General features: G+C 41.5%; 2 protein-coding genes across 2 annotated transcripts; one reads left to right on the plus strand and one right to left on the minus strand.

Annotated features, from left to right (window-relative positions):
• Positions 1-468: 468 nt before the first annotated feature.
• On the minus strand, positions 469-5,081 carry prmt5 (protein arginine methyltransferase 5). Its single transcript, XM_089008091.1, has 16 exons — positions 4,900-5,081; positions 4,606-4,724; positions 4,307-4,392; positions 4,053-4,187; positions 3,843-3,955; positions 3,701-3,750; positions 3,428-3,591; positions 3,105-3,266; positions 2,721-2,798; positions 2,174-2,232; positions 1,794-1,916; positions 1,502-1,677; positions 1,169-1,372; positions 964-1,074; positions 828-892; positions 469-748 (listed from the first exon to the last, which is right to left on the minus strand). The coding sequence occupies exons 1-16, from the start codon at positions 4,995-4,997 to the stop codon at positions 596-598; spliced, it is 1,896 nt and encodes a 631-aa protein (XP_088864217.1). The 5' UTR covers positions 4,998-5,081; the 3' UTR covers positions 469-595.
• Positions 5,082-6,263: 1,182 nt separating this feature from the next.
• LOC148891641 (proteasome subunit beta type-5-like) lies at positions 6,264-11,581 on the plus strand. The gene is made up of 3 exons (XM_089008599.1): positions 6,264-6,537; positions 7,418-7,724; positions 10,821-11,581. Exons 1-3 carry the CDS (start codon positions 6,310-6,312, stop codon positions 11,102-11,104), a joined length of 819 nt encoding a protein of 272 aa, XP_088864725.1. The 5' UTR covers positions 6,264-6,309; the 3' UTR covers positions 11,105-11,581.
• The last annotated feature ends 14,427 nt before the right edge of the window (positions 11,582-26,008 follow it).

Genomic DNA, 26,008 nt, shown 5'->3' on the forward strand with positions numbered 1-26,008 from the left:
ATTTTGTTTCTTTTCGTGAAGTGCATAATATTGCTACAGTACAACATTCATACACAAATGAAAAAAGCCTTCAGTTATACAATACATATTGATTTATATAGTGCTTTAATAACAGCTGAAGCTGTAACAAAGCGCTTAACATGGTCAGCTATCATATACAGGAAATAAAGCAGTCACAAAGATAGTAGAAAGCACTAGGGTGTGCGACCAAGAGCAAGTCGGGTTATTTAAAAAGTAGTTTAAAAAAGGAACATTACAATGTCTTTATTGAGCATCCAAATACAAAATAATGGAGGAAGATTTGTAATCTGAGTGCCATTGGAGTCCAATATTCTTCAAATGAGAAGATAGGTCTTTCCTCCATATTTAGATGGAATGTATTCAATAAGGCATACTATGTGCTACATTTAATGTTTCAGTGTGGTACTTGTCAGCTCTATTAAAAATGATCAAAACGGACACAGGAGATGTATTTAATGTTTTTATATTGTGTTAGGATAATCTGACTTCTGGGATATTTGATGAGGCACAATTGCCATAACCGTTACAAAAAAAAAAACATGTAGGGAGTTATGTATGGATCACATACAGGTGTTTACAGCCCGATTGTATAGGAGCGTCCCGCAGGATTGTGGATTGCGGAGCACGCCGGCTCTGTCACAGCCCATTCGTACCACACTTTCTTCCCATTGTTGCAGCGCCAGAATCGCACCGTGAGAACATCTTCACGCGATATGGATATGGGTTGCTGTTCGAGGAAGCGCATGGATTTATTATTGCTGATCATATCTTCAAATTTCGTATTTCAACACAACAGAAGTACTTACTTTGAGGGGAAAGAGAATGGGGAACCATGAAAACATTCCAGGTGAGTGCGTATCAGGTTTTATACCTTTTAAGAACAAAGGTTTGCATTATGACCTCACATATAACATGCGATCTTACTTTTTGAAGTATACTTACTGAGTGTGACATCTTTGTAGAGCGTGGTCTCAAAGTAGCCAGCAAAGCCATGGAGAACAGAGTTACAACCCACTGAGAATTTGAGGCACTGGTAACGATTATTGTTCATATCTGGAGGGAGAAAAAAACAAGAGGATCAGTGCCTTAAAATACAGGTATATTACATAACATGAGGTGAGACAACATCGGTTGCTGTCTTGCCTACCCTTTGTGGGGTGTGTGAAGGTAAAACACGGTTTGGGGTCAGCAAGCTGGTGGAAGTTGTGGAGGCGTACGACATATGGCATTTCGAAATGGCACTCAGGGTCCTTGTCACGTTCTCTGCAGCCTCGGACTTCATTATACAGCTTGGAGGAGGACAGCGGGGCCAGGAAAGAGGTGTAGGAGCAAGGAATGCTCACACCATCGTCTGGCACGATGACATGCGAGAAGAGTAAATAGATCATTACACATGCAACCAGGAAATTGACATCGCACACCCAGATGGCGCACACACAGAAAACTGTGCTTGTTGAGAAAAAAAATTGCCTTGAGGCACCTTTGAGAAAGTGTTGCGCTCCATCCAGGCATTCCGGGGAAAGCTCATTGTCGCCAAAGGACCCAAGCAGCTCGCTCACAATAATGTCAGCCTTCTCAGGCGAGGTCCATTCTCGCATGTCAGATGATACCACCGTTACCTGATCGCCCCACTCCTCAAAACGCCAGTTTTCCAGCCTGTGGCAAAAATAAGATGCAATTTGTACACATTTTATGACTCGGAACAAGAAAAATATTACCATTTACCATCTATGACAGTCAAGTCGAGCATTTTTCTCATAGGAGCCACTCACGTGATGACAGCGTTGGGATTTTTTTCTACGGCGTACACTTTCAGCTTCCGGTCTGCTTGTTTGGCGGCACGCAGAGATGCGTTGACGAGGGGGCCCCTTCCCGCCCCCAATACCATCAAGACTCTGGAGAAGAGTGGCAAATAATCAACCCCCATTTTCTAACTGCTGTTACATGCTTTTGGGTGTCACACAAGCCTCGGAGAATTTGAGGATGCCAAACTACCAATATTAAAGCGCTATATAAATCAATATGTATTGTATTGTATATTTGTGTGTGTGTGTTGGGGGGGGGGGGGGGCACTGAACATTTCTTGGTCATGCCCAAATAAACTCCTTCACTTTTAAATAAAACACTTGCTATATTTAGTGAGGCAACTTACTGAACATTGCTGTCTTTCTGTTCCTCTGGGACTCGATCAAGAAGGCATTTGTACACTGCCTAAAGACACAAGACAACAGCTGATTAGATAAAAAACTTCAGCTTTGAGGTTATCCTATACAAAAAAACTGATATGTATAACGTATTTTCCGGTGTATAAGGCATACCCAAAAGCCTTGATTTTATTCAAAAGATGACCCTGCGCCTTATATGCAGGTGCACCATTATGTGAAGTAATATTGAGCAAAAACAGGTCTGGCAACTACTGTCAGCAACCACCGACTCCATTTCCCCCTGTAAAAGAAGTCGTGCGTAAACCCAGCCTCTAATGTAGCGCCTTATAATGTGGTGTGCCTTACATTTAGAAAACATTTCTATATTTATATATTTTATTTGGAAAACTTTTCTTCATTGATTGAAGGTGCGCGTTCGACTATGGTGCGCTACTTATATAAGGAAAAAGTTTGTAAATAAACCATTCATTGGGGGTGCGTCTTATACACCGGAAAGTACGGTATATATGTCAGGAGATCACTTAGGAATTTTACCTGTTGGTACTGTGAATATTTTATCGGATCCTTCTCAAAGACTTCATATGTTTGTGATTCCAAGTTATCCATGAGAGGCTAAACAGAAGAGAAAAATGCAAATTAAGGAAATTTACACAAGTGCATTTTGGATGTGTCAACAGCAATTGACATGTACAGCAATCGCTGCAAACAATTTTTACATTATTTTGGGGCGGCCAAATGATCGCGAATGAAAGTTAAATAAATTATAAAGAATAAACATGGCAAGCAGATGGCATCATTTGGACTCTTGGATGACATTATATGAAAGCAATGCAAGTACTCGTGAACAAGTTGAATCTGAAAATTCAACTGTTACAGACCCACAAAAAAGTATCAGAGTCCGTCAAAAAAAATCTGTACCTGTAAGGGAGACTGTAGGTAGTCTTCATAACCCTTGGCAAACAGCTCATAGGAATTGGGAGCAGGTCGGTTCTGACTGAGATATTCCAGGTACTGCAGGTATGAACGAAAGTCTTTGTCGGTGTGGCGACTTGTACCCGTAAAGATGAATTGTGCCTCCAACTGTGAAAGAACACGCATGTTGATAAAAACTACACTTGACAAGCCTTGAAGTCAAATTGTACACAGTTTTGCACTTGGGTGTTAAAACAAAGTCTGGTGTTTACACAGCCACAATGTTGGAAAATTCCATTTCATGAATTCATAAACTAACCTTTACCTACCTTGAAAAGACGGACGATTAATCGCTGGTGGGCTTTCGATAAAACAGGAAATCCCTTCTTATTGGTGAGGAAGATGCTGGTGGGAAGTATGGCTGCTTTGATTGGTTCCCCAAGCCACTTGTCAATCACGGTTTCTGAGGGCATGTCTGCTCCAACTTCAACGGCTTTCGAAGTACAAAATAGAAAATGATGAAAAGCTCATTTTTCTGCCCGAAAAAAAAAAAAAAAAACTAGAATGACCTCAAACAGTCACATCATGGCTGGCATTCTTACCAAGATACACTCTCTTGTTGTAATCACAAAGGGTCCTAAATGAGTGCCACCTAAATGTAGATAACAATAGAAACTAATGATGACGTTTAAAAAAACTGACATAAACCAGCAGATTGATGGCATGAGGTCGCTTTAAACCTACCAGTTCCAGGTCCTCTCATCTATAGTTGTCTCATCAATACACGTGACTGGCTCATTCTCAATCACATCTTCCCGCATGTCTTCTGGAGCCATCAGTGCAACTCGAATCCAGAACTATTCACAAAAAGTGGGCAACTCGCGTTAGGTGATTCATACAGTATATCTCGTGGCTTCCTTGCCCTCTTATTCAGCAAAAGTTCCCTTGTCTTACGTTTGTGGTGTGCTGTCCAGACTGGATATGGTTAAGCAACACACGTGCAAGATTTGCTTTATGAGGTCCATTCAGCGCCATCATGAAGACAGGCAGACCCAAGTAGGCCGAGAAATGCAATTCCTGTGCCAGAGCCTGGAAAGAAAGCCAAACTAATTTATGGAGATCGAAGGAAGCAGCACAAACCCAATTGAGCAAAGATGGAAAGAGATGAATGAAAGGATCGACATCTGCAACTGTTCATTCCAACTTACAGCTTCTGAACTTCTCCGTACGGTCTCCATTTCTGAATCTGTGTCAATCCATGGAGATTGCTTCCCAACAATCAGGGTGTTCCAATCTAAAATAAAAATATATTTACTGCGTGTTTGCGTGCAAGTGTGTGAGTGTGTATAACTTAACTTTTTTCTTTACTTTAGTTTGCAAAGTAACAAGCTTGGTATTTTATAAGAATAATAATCCATTTCATTTATAAGAGCCTTTGAATTTGGCACAGACGTGCACATTTACGGACAAAACCGTGGTCAACTTTCTCACGAGAATGCGCTCTAACCTCTTCCACACAGCAGCAGGTCAGACCTTGTCTGGGCACCAGGTCGACATTTTGCGGGTTCCAACTCGAATTCCCTCCTGAACCTCGGGTGGAACAGGGGCATGCATACGAAGTCAAACCTGAGAAATGGAGACAAAGACAAACTATTACACAAATACATTAAGCTTAGCAACAAACTGCACCACAATGGGGTTGGCACGTGCAGATGATTCGCTGGCTAGCTTAGCAACCATCGTTCACATTTTAATTTCCGCGCCGTCCTCTAGTTTCAACACTAAGCAGCACTCTTCTTACCCGAGTTTTGCGACCGACGTTAATGTCTCAGCAACTTCTGGAACGCAATTAAGATCCCTCCCGCAGGACACTCTGCTTCCCGTACCAACGGACGCCATGATTTGGCATGCAGGGTACAAACTAAGACCACCTCGTTGGTCCCGGTTTGGCGAAAATCGACGCCATTTTGGATCCACACATGACGAAGCAGACCACAGTCAGTGGAGGGAAGGAGGAGTCCAAATGGATCCGACGGTCTACCAGTTTCACATCTCGTGCGATATCGCGGGACATAGAACAGAAAAATAGTAAAACAAAATATTGTCATTTGGTGTACAACATCGGGTTAAACAAAATGCCATTTGTGCACTTTAAATATATCTCATCTTCTATACGCACACATGCAAAGACGCACACAGGCGGACGCACACAAAACATGTTCCCAAATCTTTGCTCACTACATGTAAATAAAACAAAGATGAAACATCGAATGCAGTACTTTCTTTGATTTCTGTTTCAATGTACAAGTTCTTCTTCTTCTTTTCCTTTCGGCTTTTCCCTTCAAGGGGTCGCCACAGCGAATCAGTAACCTCCATCTTCAGAGGGATGATACGCATGTTTGTTTTGGCCCAGCTTTTACGTCGGATGCCCTTCCTGACACAACCCTCTGTATTTATCAATGTACAACAAACAAATAAAATATTGGAACATTTTCCATATAATGACTGAATCACAATAAAATATGCAAAACATAAATATAAATTCAACTGTTATGACCTCTGGTATAGCCTAATTCAAAGTGAAAATCGATATAATTTTGCATAGCAGAAGTATGAACAATGAAATAATCATGAGTCCCTAACAATGTGTTGTATTGATGTATTAGCTTCCCACTCTCAAACTAGTCAATTACAATCTTAATTGATACAGTTGAATCATGTTTGCATTTTTCTTAACGATGAAAAGGTTTCTTCAGCCGTCATCTACTATATCCCTCAGGATATATATATATATATATATATAGGGCCGAAACTACCAGTAAGACTTTAGTTTGCTGACGAAGTTTCTCGGATAAGAAGCGAAACGTCTGACACCTTTAAAGAAGTACAGATGACGGCTGAAGAAACCTTTTCATCGATGGACCATGTACGACTGAGAGCTTACACAGACGTATTTTTCTTAACGCTAACAATTTTACACAAACAATTTTACAAATAAAAATATATAACCAACAAATGACCCATCGCATATATCCGTTTCAGAATTCAAACGTGGCGATTGAACAGAAAAAAATCCACTCGTAAATTCGCCAATTTTGTTGGATCTTTTATTGGACACCCACAACTACAGGGGGCGCTGTGTGTTTAAAAACACCAAAACGTTCAAATAAGAAACCACGGAAGTTGCTTGCTCATCGGGTTGTTTCAAAAAATGGCTCTCGCTAGTGTGTTGAATCAGAAAAGTGCTGGGTTTTCCTTTGGTAGTCGTCAAACGACTCCTTTCGATTGTGAACCTGGGCTGAGTGGTGTGGGTCTCGAAATTACATCGGGAGACAACTTTAGGTTTGCCATCAGAAATCCATTGTGTCCTGTGGTCGAGGATGGTGACGTCGAACACAAAATAGAGTTTCTGCATGGGACCACTACCTTAGCATTCAAAGTAAGTAATCGATTGAGGTAGTTGTCTCGGAATTCTTCGAAATATAAGAAGGTGATATGTTTGATAAATCAATCTGAACTTTATATAACCGACCCGAGTGACTCTGTTAGCATGTTGGCTATTCCGTACAACACTGCGTTCTAGGCAACCTACATCGCAAAATTGAAGTCCTGTGAGCCGCCACCGCGATTGTCAACACCGTGCATTGGCCATATTAAAAACAGATTCAACGATTGCCTGCAAGGCGGTGGTTTGAATTAAAATAAATATAAAATAAGTAATTTCTTGGTTGCAAGGTAACATCACGTTCCCCCAGAATAAAAACAATCAGAATAGCGCCAAGAAGCGTTCTAAAGTGGATATAAAATATAACGTTAATGTAAATTCCAAAATTTTGATCTTTGCATCAAAATTTTCTCAAGAAAGAATCCCAGTTTTCCCTCAACCAGGTTAATTCCTGGTGAATGTGTCCGAAACAAAGTCTTGTTGTCTCTTTTCAGAGGCCTTTTATTACAAAATGCAACATCAGATCCATATCAGAGGGGCCTGGGTCAATAGCTGCAGTACTGCAGTTTCCTCGAATTTCGTTTTGTTTGAGAGATATGGTCATGCACATTGTTTCGTACATTGCAACTCAAAATTCAGACTTATCTGTATTTTGTAGAACACCACAAAGAAGAATTTGCAGCATTGCAGTGACCTAAATGGCCAGCCTCAGATTAGAGGGGGTTCGCTTTGTCATGTTACATTTCTCCTGCTTGTAATGTGCTTGACATGTTGAGCTTGACTTTTCAATTTTTACCTTGTTAATGGTGACGGCTTGTCAATCTTCTGAAATCTGCTTGAGTCAAACGGTCTCCCTGTGTCATTTTTGTCTCAGTTTCAGCATGGTGTCATTGTGGCAGTGGACTCTCGGGCCACAGCGGGCTCTTACATCGCCTCACAGACGGTCAAGAAGGTAATCGAGATTAATCCGTACCTGCTGGGCACCATGGCTGGAGGAGCAGCAGATTGCAGTTTCTGGGAGCGTATGCTGGCTCGCCAGTGCCGCGTCTACGAGCTCCGCAACAAAGAGCGCATCTCGGTGGCGGCGGCATCCAAATTACTTGCCAACATGGTGTACCAGTACAAGGGCATGGGACTCAGCATGGGAACCATGGTCTGCGGCTGGGACAAACGAGGTCCAGGTAAATGCATTTTACATGACAGCAACCTTCAGTGGGTACTGAGAAATGCAGAACAACTAACCACTCATTGCAGAACACCAACCAGAAGTGTTATTTGTTAAAACAGTAAGTCAGAAAAAACACTTTGCCGATGTTTACTTTTCCAAGTCGGGTGCATCTGATATATCGTTTATAATATAATTTAAAAGTGACTCAATTTTATTTTCTTACTTTGTGTTGGTCACGCTGCCCTGCAAAATTAGAACGCTTTATGTGATGGTATGGTCATAAATTCGACCAACAATTATAATGTCAATGTGAACGTCAATGTGTTCAGGGTTATCGAGATTGCTCAGCACTACAATGAAAAACAAGCAAGATCTTTATCTCCGACACCTAAATAAATCCATTTTAACAGGATGTTTATACAGTAAGTATTCTCTCATAAAAAATCGCGTTTGCGGGACCAAAGTTTTCCTCATAACATAATTTCCTTATGTAGAAATTTACGATAGTGCATGTGCCGTATGAACCTGTAAGTAAATGAATGTATGGTGTTAATCATGTGCTGTATAAACATATAAATAAATATATAATGTTATCAACATATATATGAAAACAAGTTTTAAGATATCAAAATATATTGTGAATAAACATAACAATACAGTACATCTTGGAAAAAATTAGAACGCAATATGAAAGCAGTTTAATTATTTTAAAAATTCAAGTCGTTCACACGTAGTTTGCCTACTCAGAGTATTTCTTGAATTCGTATCACTTTGTCCTTCTTTGCTCAATTTAATACGCTTCACTCTTCTATGCTCATGTTGTGTCCTTGAGAGCTTCGAAAGGCGCTTGAAATAAAATAATGGTAATAAAAATAACATTAATTATTATTATTATTATTATTATTATTATTATTATTATTATCATCATTGTTGTTATAATTATTATTGTTAGTGTTATTATTATAATGACTCTCTTATATTTGGATGCCATTATGACAGAACTTGTTGACGAGAACTACCCAATACAACCGCTGCACTACACTAAACAACGCGTGATTTCGAAAGCAAGCTTGTGTGGTTGACCACACTAGCTTGGTAGTGATAGTTGCGCAGGTAGCCGCAACTACGTCACCAGAAAGAAAAATGGCGGAACTGACAACTTTTTGTCCCCCTGTATGTCAACAATTAAATTACACAATTTTTCATGGATTGCAATTCCGTGTACCGGATATCGAAATTTCCGTTGTAGGGAATCAATCTTTGCTATCATTTAATGGTAAAAAAATTACTACACATGATGTTTTTCTGGATTAATGAATCTCAGAATTCCTTATGAGAGAATACATACTGTACCGTACAATTTTAGAATGGTTAACATGGCAAATGCAGATACCAGAGATGGCCACTGGATGGCACTACAACATGTGTTCTTTCCTTTTTAGCATTTACCAATTAAATGTTCAAAATGTTTCCGCTTTTGATGCCGCAGTGAAGCTGCACATCACTGCAGGTGTACATAAAGAGTCAGCTAAAGTGACACAATGATGGAAAATCAATACAACCGAGCCTGTTGCCCGATGAGAGAGGCGGCATGGACATTGAATCCCTGCCCTATGCCACTGTTGATCGTGGCAGATAAACCCAAGGTGTGATTCATGTCAGTTTTGTTTGCAAAGCAGATGTGTGCGTCTGTGTGCACAGCTAGTATTTGTTTGTTTGCCAACGGAGATAAATGACATGCGTCTAAGTACCACACATTCAAATGAGAAAATAATGATGCTTATTTGTTCAATTGCCACGGGAGCTTTGCAATGTCAGTGATTGAAGGGTCAGGTAAATAGCATGTGAATTAAATTACCCACGATTACGTAGGAAGATGTTAGCTGACTAAACTGCGCTGTAAAATGGAAGCCTGCTATAAACTCTCCACCGGTGTAAAAGTGAATATACGTGGTTGGTCGTTCTGCATTTCTCTTAAACGTGCACTTGTTCACTCCCTGACATTGTCGCATTTTCCCGATGGAAAGAGACAAGTGCTGTGTCAGTCTCGCCGCTTCCACACGCTGCTAGTCGCCAAATCATGCAGCCAGCTGCGCAATCTGCGTAAACAGTCTCCCGTCAGGTTGCCTAAACCACACGGAAAGGAGCATCTCATCTGCCTCTTTTTTCGGGATGGGGAGGAGTTACAGGAGGGGGCTACGCTGATGCTGTTTGTAAGCATCCTCATCCCGTCGCATGTGGTGCTCAACACAAGAGGCTGCCATTCTAACTGTCCGCCCGCACCATTGGTTGTCACAAGTCCTTCGCAGTTCTCAATCGGAACAGGCAGGTGTCAGCGTGGCAATTTTACCCCATGCATCGGCAGCGGATGATTATTGAGGCAAGCTAACGATAGGCTGAGGAAGCTGCAATTTGTCAGATGAAATGAATAGGAAGCGCCCCCCCCCCCCCCCCCCACGGGAAAAGTGGCCCTCCATAGTGCTAATAGTGTGTCGCTCCTTTAGCACTGAATGTGCAATCTGGGGATATTTTGTTTAATATTTTATTTTGAGGAATACTCATGAATGTTTGCTGGAATATAAATTTCACACGTTTGGATTGTCGACAATGTGATGTATGCCTCTCATGTGAGTGTTCTACACATTTTCGGTACTAAAATGGATATTGGTAACGAAAAAAGCTCCACAAGTCAAGCATCCACTGGATGTGCTCCCGGTGTTCTTCCTTCCCTTAGCTTGAAGGTGTGTCTTACTGTGCTGCTTGCATTGCTGCTCGATAGTTAATTTTTGGCAGGTTTGCGGGGATCAATAAAGCCCCGAGCACCCTCCCTCTCACCCATCCCTCAGGCGGAAAATGACACCGCCCGCATATCGTCAGCAGGTTCCGTGGTCTGCTTCGTTTTGCTTGAAGTGGATGCAGCTGCTCTGTCTGTCGGCACGTCTTGACTTGGAAAGGTTGCAGCTGCTCATATTAGCACCGGAGGATGCGGCGTGCGAAAGTGGAACCATTTTAACACTTGAGCTACAAGCGTCGATGCTTTATCCCGTAAATATCCTCTGACGTTTATGCCTTTTTGAGCACCTTTCCAACCAACCCGCTTGCTCCTCAGGGCTCTACTACGTCGACTCCAACGGGAGCCGAGTTTGCGGTGACCTGTTTTCGCTGGGCTCCGGCTCCGTCTACGCCTACGGTGTGATGGACAGCGGCTTACGGCATGATCTGACCGTGGAGGAAGCCTGTGATCTGGGCCGCCGCGCTATCTACCAGGCCACATATCGCGACGCCTACAGCGGTGGGCAGGTCAACTTGTACCACGTCCATAGCGAAGGCTGGACCAGGGTCTCCCAGGATGATGTGCTCGAGCTGCACCAGAGATACAAGGATCAGGCATAAGTTTTAAAATTAAATGCTCAAGGTGGGGGACTTGAGGTGTTGAAAATCTGAGATGTACGTTGCGTTGATACTAATAAAAAAATAAAATAAAAAATACATTGTCCTTTTTTTTATATTACCTTTCACTGCCAGACGATGTGCAAAAAAATTGTCCACTCCAGTGCCAGGGTTTTTGTCATTTTCACTCAAATTGCATTACCCACAGAATATTGAGTTTTAGGACTACATAAATATTCAATGCAGTGTAAGAATCCTGAGAATCTTCTTTAATCAGAAAACAAATACAGTAGTTAATTCCTCAGTTATAAGGGTCTGGAGTTATATGAGCTTGAAATAGTTGTGGCTGTACAAAAGGCAAATGCTGCCCCCTCGCGGGAGGGAAAAACATTGCCAGATGTCTGACCGAAGCTTGAAACGCACCCCCCCTCCCCACCTGCGCAAAAAAAACCAAAACTCGAACAAATTCAGGAATGGCGCTCAATGTCATGCTTTTCAATTCCTGAATAAATTCGGAAATGGCACTCCTTGTCATGCTTTTTATTTCCTGAATAAAGTAGGGAATGGCAGTGAATGAGTTAAAACCATCAATTGACTTGTGAGCTTGTACGCTTCAAGCACTTTTTAGTCCTATATTATAAACGAGGGACTAAAAATGGGCAAATGACAAAAACCTGTTTTGTTTTAGTAGGAGTATATAATATTTGCATAAATGTTCAACATACCAAAGGAAATTAAAATTCGAGTTGCAGTATCGGTTGGGTACCCATTGGTCACTTGATCTCACGCTGAGAAAGAAATACGAACAACTTCACTTGAATTAATAGCGTCATCTGTTTTCTGTTTGTGTTTGTGGTCGACTGCGACTATTAGGACAAAGAGGTACACCCAAATCTTCGATGTCCTGACTTTATGTGCTGCGTTTATTAGCAGAACTTGCGCTGCCTAAATAATGCCGTTTAATTGCGCAGCCTGGATAATTGTTACCCCCTCTATTGTTGTGTCCCCCCGCACCCCAAATAATATTATTCATGTCTTAACACTCATATTGCACAAATACGTATTTTAATTGGGAGGACGTATCCCTAAATTCCATTCCCGCCCTGCGCTTAGACTGAATACACAAGCGCGCGCCAGCCTGCCAAGTTGTTTTACAATATAACGACCCGCAATGGCAGCGTGTGCCCCTCCAGTGCTTTTTATGGCCGGGAAATAAACCGGGGATGAGATAAATCCAAAGCCAAACCCTATCAAGCCATGGTTAAAAACTAGTTTCACAGGTGACTTGTTAGCAGATGCAATGAGAACCGGATTTCCATATATGGAAATGAGAGGCGTTCATCAGTGATTTGTAACAGCAGGAGGTGGGGTGACATGGAACAAATGTCGCGACACAAAGATACTCGAGGAAGGCGCTAAATACAGTACAGTGAGGCCTCAACTTACAAACACCTTATCTTAGAAACTTTTTGTCTTACAAACGTCAAATTTATGAAAATTAAACCTTATAATAACCACTATTTTCATAATACACACCCACCACGGCTGGCGGAGTGATCTTCGCCGGAAGCACACGACCGAACAGCACCAGAGGTTAAGTTACCAACAGTCCTTATGGAAGATGACTCTCATTCCATAAGCCATCAACCATCAAAAACTTTATTTTACAGCACAGTTTATTTCTTTAATTACAGTCCTCATGTAATGCGCCTCTCTTTCCAAACAGCAATTCCCTTTGACCTTCGACCTCCAACGCCATTCCATCAAGCCGTAAATGACCATCACAAATGTAAATAAAGTGACTTTATGATACAATGCAGTGTATTTCTTTCATTACAATACAATAGCACATTTATTATACATAGAATAAGGTATGTTGTGTGTAGTCTTTTCGGCTTATTTAGTTGAAAAGTATATTTTATGGAAACCCGGGAACAGATTATTCCCATTTTAATGGTTTCCTATGGATTTTTTTTGAGATACACACTTTTCGCCTTCCACACTCTGTCTGGGAACCAATTAAGTTCGTAAATTGAGGTCTCACTGTATTTATATCCCCAAGAAGTTGTTGACTCGGCCCTGCAGTGCGGTATGGATAAAAGTTGCCAGTCAAAGTGGCAATGAAAATAAAAATTATTCCACGTTAATGTACACATTATGCTAATAATAATAATAATAATAACAATACATTTAATTTACAAAGCCTTTCAAACCACTTTGTCACGGTTTGCAAGGTGGTGATGGTGGTGGATCCCCAAAAGCAGGCAGAAGGGAGCAGCAGGTTGTATTTGACAAATTGTATTAAAATAAAGTCAGCAGGAACAAAATCTAAAACATCAGTCATCCGAACAGAAAAGTACAAAGTATCAAAGAAAACCATGAGTAAAAATCTGCTAAGATGAAACAAACCTGACAGAGTGAAGCAAACACATATAATGACCCGACAAGGCATGGTCGTGCCGGAAGTCCTTTTAATTCCCACTGATTGGAACGACCAACACCTGTGCAGCTGCAGGCGGGGCCGACAGCGCCACCCGTTGGTCGCCAACCAGATCGTGACACTTTACAATTAAAAGAACAATAAACTGCTGTGAAATATAAATTTCTCTACTGCGAGACTAATAAAAGGCAAATCCAATCCAAACACCGGAACAATAAAACCATAAATAAAATGCTAAATAATAAAAGAGTCAAGCATCACGCTTTGCATTCTTTACCATCCATCTTGACTTGATCTCTCATGGTCCCATTTTCTTTTCTTCCCTCTCCTCTGGATAGTTTCGGTCATTTTGACACGTTTGCAAAGTTCTCTAAGGTGCCATAAAAATGACAGCCATCTTCCTGCGGACAATGAGCAGGTACAGACACAAGCAAATAATTTGGTGGAAGCCGCAGAATGGCATCGGTATTGCCGAATGCGTCAGTCGGCTCCGGGCTAGATGACGATAAAAATACAATTGCCTCATTATATGCTCAAAATTCCATGGAATGCTTTTAAATGGTTATCCCAGCCAATGCTTTTATTTATTTATTATTTTATGCCTCCAGGATTATTTTTACTTGCCGTGAAGGCCCACGTTTTACCATCTGTCAGGTGGTTATGTGAGATTTCAATCCTGGACACCACATTATTCCCAAACATAATTTAAAAGGTGTCAATTTGCGCAAACACACACATACACACACACACACACACACACACACACACACACACACACACACACACACACACACACACACACACACACACACACACACACACACACACACACACACACACACACACACACACACACACACGACTGGTTTTCGTGTGATATGAGGACCTAATTATCTTTTCACTGGACACTGGCAGCAGAGACACAGAATGGCAGTTGAAATTTGCTTGGACCCCCGAAAATGGTCCCGTTCCAGAAAACTTAAAATGTCACCGCAACAGAGCAAAGTACGTCTTGTCTAGAGAACCGTTAGATCAATGGTTCGTAACCGGTTCATATGCACATAACCTGAATCTTTCACTAGTGACAAGTAAAAATATGATTTCTTTCCAAACACTTTTACTAAAAACAAATAGTTAGTAGAACTATAACACATACTAAAATTTTGCCTAAAATAAACCAGCCAGTGATGGCCAAGTGGGTGTGTAATCTTCTTTCCTTTCGGATTTTCCCTTCAGGGGTTGCCACAGCGAATCAGTGTCCTCCATCTTCAGAGGTTTGATTCGCATGTTTGTTTTGGCCAAGCTTTTACCTCGGATGCCCTTCCTGACACAACCCTCTGTATTTACCCGGGCTTGGGACTGGCACAATAAGACTCTGGCTTGCGTCCCCTTGTGGCTACAGAACAAGCAACTCTGAACTCAATAACAATGAAGATGCTTGATAAAAGGCCCCTCAAACACAAAATGGTCATCGGTACAACAATATTCAAATAAAGTAAAACTACTCACCATTTGATAAATGACATTTATTATTATTATTATTATTATGATTAACTCATTCACTGCCATTCCCAACTTTAGTCGGAAATTGAAAAGCATGACGTGGAGCGCCATTCTCAAATATGTTCTTGTTTTGGTTTTTCTTGTGGGAGTGCTGCTAAAGCGCTGGTCAGACCTCTGGCAATGTTGTTCCCTTCCACCAGGGGGCAGCATTTGCCTTTTGTCCATGTTAGCGCTTTGTTGCAGCTTCAGCTGTTGTTAAAGCGCTATATAAGTCAATATTTATGTATTGTACAACCACCCCCATTTCAAGCTCAGGCAACTGCAGACCCATATAACTTAGAAATTAACTCTTTTTTTTCTAATATAAGAAGAGTTTCTTGTGCTGAATTGAATGTTTATGTAGTCCTAAAACTCAATATTCTGTGGGTCCTGCAATTTGAGTGAAAATGACAAAAACCCTGGCACTGGAGTGGACACATTTCTGCACATTGTCTGGCAAGAAATGAGTTAATTGACATGTTGAGTCCAGTGGTCTTAAGTTCCATGGCAGAGATTCTGTCGAACACCCAAGACTGATTCACCGAACCCCTCGGGTTCAATCGACTGCAGGTTAAGAACCACTATGCTGAATCAGACCTCTTTGGCGCATATCTATGCAGTTATTCGTCTGTCAAAAAGTGGAGATTCAATCAAATTTTTTTATTGCCACGTCTCACACACACACACACACACACACACACACACAATTGCGCATACACACAGCGTATTATTGAAGGCTAATATCTGATAATTGAGACACGTAGAAAGGAAGCAAGAGAAAAATATAAATCTCCAATGATGGATGCGTCCGCTGTTGTTTACTCCCTTCTTACCCTCAAGGAAGAACAAATGAGAACTCTATTTATCCGAGTTAATCACTCCCTAGTGCATGCATGTTGTCCACCCCGAAATACTCTCGGGGTGTCCTCTAATCCGCTCACCCTAGTCCTCGAACACATGCGGTTCTGACAAGCAACAAAGCTGGCACAAACATAATTACATTTGCGGCCCCTGTGCATCCTCTTCCTCACTGGCACAAGAGGCAGCAGCCACAGTCTCGCCTCGTTTGAGAGGTGCTGTTTTTCATCCTCTGTGATGACAGCCACTCTGTTGCCATTCCCGCCACGTGCCTGCCACACTGCTGCCATCTACCTCCCCGAGACTGTTCCTTTTCTCTCCCCCAAGCTGGGAGGGCGCGTATTTGTTGTACATTTTTTAGGACGTGATTAATTCAGTGACACAAAATCAGACTGGTCTGCTAAGAGTCACCAGACCATTGACTTGTGCTCACTTTTCTGTGCTCGGTGTTCTTCCGGCAGGCACTCAGACGCTTTACGCAACACATCCATTGGCGCCCTTGATGATGATGATGATGATCATGAGGGCGATAGCCAGGATAAGGACGATACCCCGTCCGATTAATGCAGACTGCGAGTCAAGACGCCCTTGGCAGCTGACTGTTTATCCCTCGTCATGACACCTGACTGTGTAAATGGTGCCTGTCGCTTTGTTTTATTGTCAAGCACGGCTTTTCCTTGCCTTCTGGGTAGCAAAGAGGCGGTGCGGGAATGGCACAGCACTCGGGGTGACGATAGCCGCGACCGTCACTCAGTTTACTCCCGCTGGCCATATTTGTTCATATGACGTTGCCAGATCTTCTTTGGGGCTACCAAAGTCCCTTGAGGAGGAGAAGGACAAAATCAAATTGTGGGCTTTGTTATTGTATAGTACCAATGGAGGTGTTTTCCTTTCTATTTTTGTTGCTCAGTCATGGTTATTTATTTCATTGTTCCTTGTACTAAGTTCATCCTGTCTACTTAATATCTAATTTTAAGCAGATTCTTTACTTACAGACAGTGTAGGTGTTAAAATACCGGTATTTTCAACAGCAGCCAAAATGGAACTGTATAGTGCCACTTAGCAGTTTTTTTGACGACGATACTAGTGCAACGTGTTCTACCGGAAACAAATTCCTTGTGTGTTCTACATACTTGGCAATAAAGATGATTCTGATTCTGATTCTGATTCTGAAAAAAATATATATATATTTCATTGTTGTCTGATTGAGTGACTGTACTGTGTCAGGTCCCTAATACCTTTGACCCAATTTAGTTTTTTAAGGTATGACCAATCACATGGTGAACTTTCTCCATTCGTTCTTCCTTCCATACATCCAGCCACCCCTTCAACCATCCATCCATCCATCCATCCATCCATCCATCCATCCATCCATCCATCACCAATTTCTCCTAAGTCTGATCCTGGTTTGATTCACACGACCCTGCAGCCCCTTAACAGAGCCAAAGGGTAAATGGAACCATTAATTACCACCCCCCCCCCCCCTCCGACCCAACAGAACTCGTTACCCCTGTCAGCCCTCCCAGCTCACCACTTTGCACTGACTTTGCAGTTGCAATTCAGCCAGAGGTTGCGGGTCATAGCAGAGGGCAGCCGTCCAAGTGGGTGATCGGTCACTGAGAGAAGAGCTGGACGCAACAAAAGTGATGATAAGGGTGTCCGGAACGATCATGCAGTCGGTGACGCATCGCTTTGGTCCTGGGATGATGTGTGCAAAATCTCATTATTGACTCCCTCTTCCAGGACTGAGCCCAATGCCAGACATGACGAACGGCCTCTTAGAGGTTCACTTCGGTCCAAACGTAAACAAGTGGTCCGATTTTTACTGCCGTGGAAATGACCAAACTGATGCCGCGGCTGGAGTCAGATGCTCATGAATTCACCCGCGGCAACGGCGCTTTAATTAAATCCCAAGACTTTGCTAAATCACAACATTGCCCCATTAGAGACACCATGACTGATCAATATATTTTGCTCGTGCAGAATAGTGAAGATTTAGGTAAATTGCTGTTCGCTAATTATCCCCCTTTGTTTATCCCACCGTGTAATTGTCTGCATCATAAAATTCTGGCTTGTTGCATCGGTGTGTGTAGGAGACAAACACCGTTTTACTATTCGGCGACACCTGATGTTTTCACCGCATTGTGGTTCAAAATTGCACTTTTGTGCCCAACATTTTTTTACTTAGCTCCTCAGTTTATTGCCATACCTGTCACGTTTTGCGAGGTGGTGATGGCGGGTTCGGATCCCAAAAAGCAGGCAGGAGGGAGCAGGAGGTTGTTTGACAAATTGTATTAAAATAAAGGTCAGCAGGAACAAAATGTAAAACATCAAAATGATCTGAATGGAAAAAATACAAAGTAGCAAAAGAAAACCAAAAGTAAACGCCCGCCAAGGTTAAACAAACACGTACACGATGCATGCTGCAAACAAGCAGCAAACAAACAATGAATCGGCACTGGATGATCGTGCCAGGTGTCCTTTAAGTGTCATTGATTATAACGACCAGCACCTGCGAGGCTGCCGACAGGGCTGACGTCGCTACCCGCTGTTCGCCAATCTGATCGGGACGACCAGCACCTGTGCAGGTGCAGGCGGGGCCGACAGCGCCCCCCGTTGGTCGCCAACCAGATCATGACAATACCAAAGTACTATTTACAGCAGCAAGAGATACAACAACTGACCAGGATTTTATCTTTGGCATCAAGATTAGGTAGGATTTGAATTCAGGTAAGACATTTTTAACAAAAAAAAACTTCTGTCATTAGAAGCAGAAGTGCAACTGATTATGTAATTCATTGAATGGATTACTATTATAAAATGTTTGGAATGACTTTTTCAAATAATGGGTACGGGTACGGTATCTCCTGGTTCAACAAAGCCAAAATTGACACAATTAGTTGTCAGGCAACAGCCTTGCAGTTCGGCATAGGTATTGCCGGCACTCTAATTTGATTGAGAACCTGACAACAGATGGTGACTTCTTTCGTCATTCCTTGTTAAACATATCAGAGTAAGCCGGTCGGTCCTCTGAGCTCCGCTGTACAATCCCTCAAAAGGCTTATTCCAACCATATCCTTCATATTTATTTGAGATTTTTGCCTTGGTCTTCTAATGTATTTACTTATTTAGTTGTTTACCTATCCGTTTATTTATCTTCATTTATTTATTTATTTATTTATTTATTTATTTATTTATTTACCTTTGTAACCAACCCATCTGTTCATTTGTATTTATTTATTATGTAAATTAATTATTTATTGTTTCTATTTTGAATTTACCAACGCAACCACCCGCCCATTTATTTAACACTTAACACGTTTTATTTATTATTAATAACCACCTGACAGATGGTAATACATTTATTTATTATTTATTGTTTTTTTTTTCATTTTTTTCATTTACAGTATTCTTTTACTTTACTTACTTGACTTACTGACATTACTTTACTGACTTACTTTACTTACTTATATTACTTACTTTACTTACTTTGCTCAATTAATTTACTTACTTTACTTACCTACTTATTTTACCTACTTTACTTATTTACCAGTACTTACTTACCGGTACTTATTTACTTACTTAATTACCGGAACTTATTTAGTGACTTACCGGTACTTATTTATCGTACTTACTTACCGGTACTTACTTACTAAGTTGTTGTGGAGGTTTGTCAGACAGTGTTTCTTCAACCGAAAAGAAAGTCACTGTGGTTGAAAATCATTAGTGATGTTGTTCAAACCAGCGCAATCGCTTCATTTATTTTGACAAATTTGAAAAGTTGCCCCCATTTTAATAACATCTAAATGTATGAATATGAATTCTTTATCTTAACTATAGTTATGCCACTGTGCTCATAAGTTTATGTACATCTCAGGAGTATGCAAAGTGATGAGCACAACTGGATTATTGCACCCTGCTTCCTTGCTTGAAAATCGATATCGATCTGTGTTCAACACGTGCGAAAAAGAAAAAGGGCAAAAGTTAGTTGCCATCGCTTTTCCACATATCATCTCATAACGACTTGCGGGGTAAAATGTGTTTTATCGTTCACTCGCCTTGGTCTCTCTCGTCCGTCTCGGAACAGCGTTCATCATGCCTAATTACCTCTGCGGGGAATTTGGGGAGATGCGGGAGCGCTCGCGCTGCTCCGATGACAACGGGGTTAAAAAACCGCATGGGATTAATGAAGTGTTAGAGGAGCAAAAAGGAAGTGAGGACGTGAGGTCTAACTCATATATGTGAGGCCGTATTAAAGCAAGTGATTCTCACTAAAGCTGCCAATGAGATAATTAGCCTGTGGTATTCACGCCCGATGATCCTTTTGAGCGGCAAACTAGGAACCAGTTGTGATTGTGGACAAAGAGCTGAACTTGCCAGTGAGTTTCCTCGCCTTTGTGTGAAGCACCACAGCAATTCATTGTGTTTGGAGCGGCATTAAAAAAAACATTCTTATTTCCTCCCTTATTTATTTCTTTTGTATTGCATTTTTGTAATTGTTTTTGTATTTAGTGTTACAAGAAAAACAAAATTTGTTAATTTCAGAAACATTTAAGGCCAACATATTCAATGCAAACCCTGAAAGAAAATAAAAATATGAAAGAAAGATTGGTAATCTCTGAAAATTATATTTATTATTGTACAGACGCTCCCCAATTTACGAACGCGATATATTCCAAAGGGTCGTTCGTAAGGGGAATTCGTTCGTAAGTTGATTCAGTGCTATATTTTGTATGGAATGTATGTTGAAGACTTATATAGGTATGTTTAAGGTTTATACAATAAGTATGTTTCAGGCTTGTATAAGTAACCTGTATTGGTTTGTACTGAAAAATAATCATTTAATAAAATCCATGCTCTATAAAGATATGTACATGTACAACTGGAGCGAATATTACTTATGTTACTACAAAAATGTTCGTATGTACCGTTGTTTGTAACTTGAATGTTCATAAGTAGGAGAGTGTCTGTATTGTGATCCATTCTGATAAAACCCTGAAATAATTTTTAGCTCATAAAAATAAAAAAAATACCACACATACTTTCTGACATTTCTATTTTCCCCCAAAAATTATGGTGAAATCCTGTTTTAAAATATGTCATTCATTGAAGGTGCGCCTTTTAGTCCGGTGCGCCTTCGTATGGAAAAGGTTTGAAAAGACACCATTCATTGGGGGTGCGCCTTATTCTCCGGAAAATACGGTAGTTTGATTCCCTTTCAAATCTATGTCAAAATAAAAACAGCTTTTTTTGTCAGTGAGCTATTTTTTGTTGTTTTGATTGAAAAGCAAGATCTTAATTGAAAACAACATTGCTGCCATTTCTGGTCGGCAACAATGCTTACTTCCTCCCACTGGGATGTCTTTTGATGTTGCGTCTTTGCCTGTGGTATAAGTTGATATCTGTTGGATAATGCGTGCGTGCACGTGCAGGGTCTCATCTGTACATGAAGCGTGACTCGACAGCAAGGCTGCCGCGGCCTATTTTCCATGCGGTTTCCTCTTGACCGTAGGGGGACGCCAACGTCTGACGCTTTTCCACTCGTATTCAGTTGGCCTGGTGCCCAAAGCGAGGCCTGTGACCTTCTTGATTCTCCCTCTCTAAATTCTCTCCACCGTCTTGCTCCACCTGTGGCCCCGAGGCCCTCCCACTTTATTTCCTGACACACAAATCTACGTGCACAGAATACATGTATATGTATACACGCACTCAGTCAGGGGGTAGAAAAAGTGCTTGATTCTCATCCTGTTTATGTGCCACATATTGTTTTTGTGCGTGTGTGTGAGTGTCCTTTAGAGAATATTTGAACAAACAGAACACCTGACAAATGGTCCCATCTCTGCTCTCTCTATTCCCATCGCTTTCCCTCCGGAGGCTGTGATCACATTGTGACACAGATCTTCTGTCTCCAAATCAAATATCACTGGCTCACTTCTGAAATGTGCAGCCTTTGTTCTGGTGAAGGTTACGTGTGTGTTTGTGTGTGTGTTTCCTTAAAAAAAAAAGAAAGAAAGAAAGAAAAAAAAGTACTTTATTTTCTTTCTTTCCCGCTTCTCGCTTTGAAATCAAGGACTTTGTCCGTGTTTCGCTTCCCATCCTCTCACATTGGCTCTTGCGATGGTGGATGTGCGCTTGTGTGAACCTGCTGCTCATTGCACGTCTCTCGGCGGGTCAATTGCCCTCTATAAAGGCGAGGTCAAGGCGACTCCGAACACACCAGAGCTACTGGTGAACCTTCCAGGCATAGGCTACTCTTTCCATTTTCCCGTGGAGGAAACCTTCAAAGAGAATTGAATCGTCGGAATGATTCTGGAAGCATGAGATGAGATGAGATAACCTTTATTTGTCTCATATTGGAAACATTCCTAATTCACAGCATTAAAGTTATGAAGGAAGCGAAAAAGAATACGTAGAAAACCAAAATATAGGAGCTGCTGTAAAGGGAGCCAATCTGCTCAATATGGTTTAAATAAATAATAAATAAATAAGTAAATAAATAAATAGGGCGGCCCGGTAGTCGAGTGGTTAGCACACCGGCTTCACAGTGCAGAGGTCGCCGGTTCGCGTCCCGGTCCGGCCTCCCTGTGTGGAGTTTGCATGTTCTCCCCGGACCCGCGTGGGTTTTCTCCGGGTCCTCCGGTTTCCTTCCACACTCCAAAAACATGCATGGCAGGCAGATTGACCACTCCAAATTGTCCCTAGGTGTGAGTGTGAGAGTGACTGTTGTATGTCTTTGTGTGCCCTGCGATTGGCTGGCAACCAATTCAGGGTGTCCCCCGCCTCGTGCCCGAAGACAGCTGAGATAGGCTCCAGCAACCCCCGCGACCCTAATGAGGAATAAGCGGTACGGATAATGAGATGAGAAATAAATAAATAAATAAATAAATAAATGGATGGATCCATATGTAAATACATACATACGTAAATACGTACACACGTAAATACAGACAGACAGACAGACGTAAATACATACATACATACGTAAATACATAAATTCACATATAAATACACATATCAATACACACATATATGTACACTTATAAATAAACAAATACACAAATAAATACACAAATAAATACCGTATTTTCCAGTGTATAAGGCACACCCTGCGTGAAGTAATATCGAGCCACAGCAGGTCTCACAACTACTCTCAGCAGCCACCGACTGACTCCATTTCCTCTCATAGGAGAAGTAGTGCGTAACCCCAGCCTCTACTGTAGCACCTTGTAATGTGGTGTGCCTTATATTTGGAAGACCTCTGTATATGTATATATTGTATTTGCTAAACTTTTTTTCATTCATGGAAGGTGCGCCTCATAGTCCGGTGCACCTTATACATGGAATAGGTTTGACAATACACCATTCATTGGGGGTTTGCCTCATACTCCAGTGCACCTTATACACCGGAGAATATGGTTCACAAACACATGGATGGATGGATGGATGGATGGATGGATGGATGGATGGATGGATGGATGGATGGATGGATGGACGGATGGACGGACTACCACAAGCGACCTGGTCTATTGCCAATATCAAACTGTCATTTGGGGAGTTGCGCCACGTTAAGCAGAGCGTACACAAGATCTCAGTCAAGTAGGGAAAAGTAAAACAGCGCAACGATGATTGTTATAGCCTTCCAGGTCTTGTTTTTGAAGAAACGACCTTGTCAATAGAATGCGAGCGCACACAGAAAAAAATGTCCAGAAGTGGTGCGAGGTGAACGATAGTTCAAGAGCAACCTAAGGAAATTAATTTGGACCTTTTCAACACAAGGGATGAGTTACATACAGTATGTGATTGAGCACATTTAGTACAACAAAAGTAAAAATATGCACCCATTTTCTTTTTTGGACAATTTTATTGAAATGGAGTAAAATAATCTGTAACTTTGAGATGAAATGTTGACTTTGCACGCAAGTGAGCAACCTATAATGAGGAACTATTCACTCAGACGCCCTCCGACAACCCCCCACCCGCTCTACAAGATCACGAAATGACACAAGCAGATGGCGTGTATCTTGCCTGCGCAGATCAACACATTTGGCGACCGAAGCAGATGTGCGGCAGAAACTAAAGCACACGCAAATTGGAAACTCGATTGGAACTTTTATCAAAGAAAGTCGTCAAATAAGTGGTTGCTAGCTATTATGTGCAGATATACTGCAGATTGAGGCCCAATAGCATTGTCCCTGCCATGTTGATGAAGTCTTGGATCAGTGGTTTCAATGTGCACAGTATAAAAAAAAATCTAGAAATACAATGGATATACATTTTTGTCCCACAGAGATGTATGTGTGTGTGTGTGTGTGTGTGTGTGTGTGTGTGTGTATGGATGGATGGATGTGTGTATGTGTGTCTGTCTGTATATGTATATGTATATGTATATGTATATGTATATGTATATGTATATGTATATGTATATGTATATGTATATGTATATGTATATGTATATGTGTATGTATGTATGTATGTATGTATGTATGTATGTATGTATGTATGTATGTATGTATGTATATATGTATGTATGTATGTATGTATGTATGTATGTATGTATGTATGTATGTATGTAGGTAAGTATGTAGGTAGGTAGGGACAGTATGTACAGTATGTATGTATTTATTTACTTACTTATTTAGTAATTTAATTTGTATACATCAATCTGTATATCTATAAATGTTTATTTAGTTTTAGTTTTAGTTTTATTGATTTATTTTTATTGGCAGTGTCATAAATTCAGATGATGTATATCATGGCTGCGCAGATCAAATTTGGCGACCAAAGCAGATGTGCTGCAGAAAATAAAGCACACGCAAATTGGAAACTCGATTGCAACTTTTAGCAAAGACAGGCAATAAAAATAGATATTTACACACCGAAAGTCACGTTGATAAAAGTGCAATCAATGCAGTAGGTACAAACTTGCCCCCCACAAGAGTACAGTAGTAGTAGTAGTAAAGTGAGGGACCTCGCTTGGATCCAGACCTCAAGAAACACAAAACAGCAGGTTGGGGAGACAGGGAGCGCAGCGCGCAAGACGAAGAGTAAAGGAAAGTGAGGGTGGGGGGGACCAGATGGGTCAGCCATCTGCTAGATGGAGGAAAAGTGAGCGACTTGAAAGGAAGAGGGAGAGCGCAGGAGAGTCACCGTTCTTCCGTATGTGCGTAAGTTTGTGTGTGAGAACGCTGGGAGTTGGGGGGTCGAGGCGTGTGCTGCGGGTCTTGCGCAGGTCTTTTATTTCTGCACCAGGGATCCATCGGCAGAGCAAATGGTCAGTCCAGCGTACAACACAGGTTTTATGGGAACATTAGAGAGGACATTACAGACGCTCCCCAACTTACGAACATTCGAGTTACGCATAACGGTACATACAAACATTTTTGCGGGTACCGCATGTCAAAAAACGTCAGACACCAAGTCGTCTGTGTAAGCAAGGCTGACCAATCGGCGGCCGGCGATGCTGAAGTGTAGCCAACGTGTTATAATAATAATAATACATTTAATTTATAAACGCCTTTCAAAACTCTCAAGGTCACTTTACAGTCACAGGATCGGATTTTCTGTGGGTGAGCGGCGGCAGCCACAAGCGCCAGCGTTTACCCAACCCGGAATAACTCAGGCCCCGATCCACCGAGCTTGCTTACAATTGGCTGCGTTGAGTATGTGGGCGGGGAGGAAATCCTTCTTTCCAATTGACTCTCCAGGAGGATGCGATGCATAACAAAAAGTAATGGCTGCTGGCGATAATTAGCAGGTTCAGTAATGGCTTACTGAACACCCAAGGATATACAGGATGTCGTACTACGGTAGGTGTGAATTTATTTGACGACTGTCAGAGCATCTGTGTTTTATACTTCCCCGTTCAGAGTTTGACTTAAAGGACAACCGACGCATCCTGACAAGTTGTGTCCTTAATTTATAAAATCACTTCAAATGACTTCTACTGAGCGTATTCTATAAAGATTCCACCGCATATAGCTATATTTTACGTTTTAAGACTCGCGCTGAATATTCAGGAAGTCTTGTTTACGAGTTGATGACGATCCCCTACGTAACGTCACATTTGG

The sequence above is a fragment of the Hippocampus bargibanti genome, linkage group LG11, assembly GCF_051943395.1.
Source record: "Hippocampus bargibanti isolate YZ-2025 linkage group LG11, ASM5194339v1, whole genome shotgun sequence".
NCBI classification, from domain to species: Eukaryota; Metazoa; Chordata; class Actinopteri; order Syngnathiformes; family Syngnathidae; genus Hippocampus; species Hippocampus bargibanti.

What these genes read in the sequence shown, in the direction of transcription:
- prmt5 (XM_089008091.1), bottom strand. Translation starts at nt 4,997, where the DNA reads ATGGCGTCCGTTGGTACGGGAAGCAGAGTGTCCTGCGGGAGGGATCTT. An exon ending in CCTGCTGCTGTGTGGAAGAG is followed by an intron (nt 4,393 to 4,605) that starts GTTAGAGCGCAT and finishes TTTTTATTTTAG; the next exon opens with ATTGGAACACCCTGATTGTT. An exon ending in GATGAGAGGACCTGGAACTG is followed by an intron (nt 3,751 to 3,842) that starts GTAGGTTTAAAG and finishes ATCTACATTTAG; the next exon opens with GTGGCACTCATTTAGGACCC.
- LOC148891641 (XM_089008599.1), top strand. Translation starts at nt 6,310, where the DNA reads ATGGCTCTCGCTAGTGTGTTGAATCAGAAAAGTGCTGGGTTTTCCTTT. An exon ending in CCACTACCTTAGCATTCAAA is followed by an intron (nt 6,538 to 7,417) that starts GTAAGTAATCGA and finishes TTTTTGTCTCAG; the next exon opens with TTTCAGCATGGTGTCATTGT. An exon ending in CTGGGACAAACGAGGTCCAG is followed by an intron (nt 7,725 to 10,820) that starts GTAAATGCATTT and finishes CTTGCTCCTCAG; the next exon opens with GGCTCTACTACGTCGACTCC.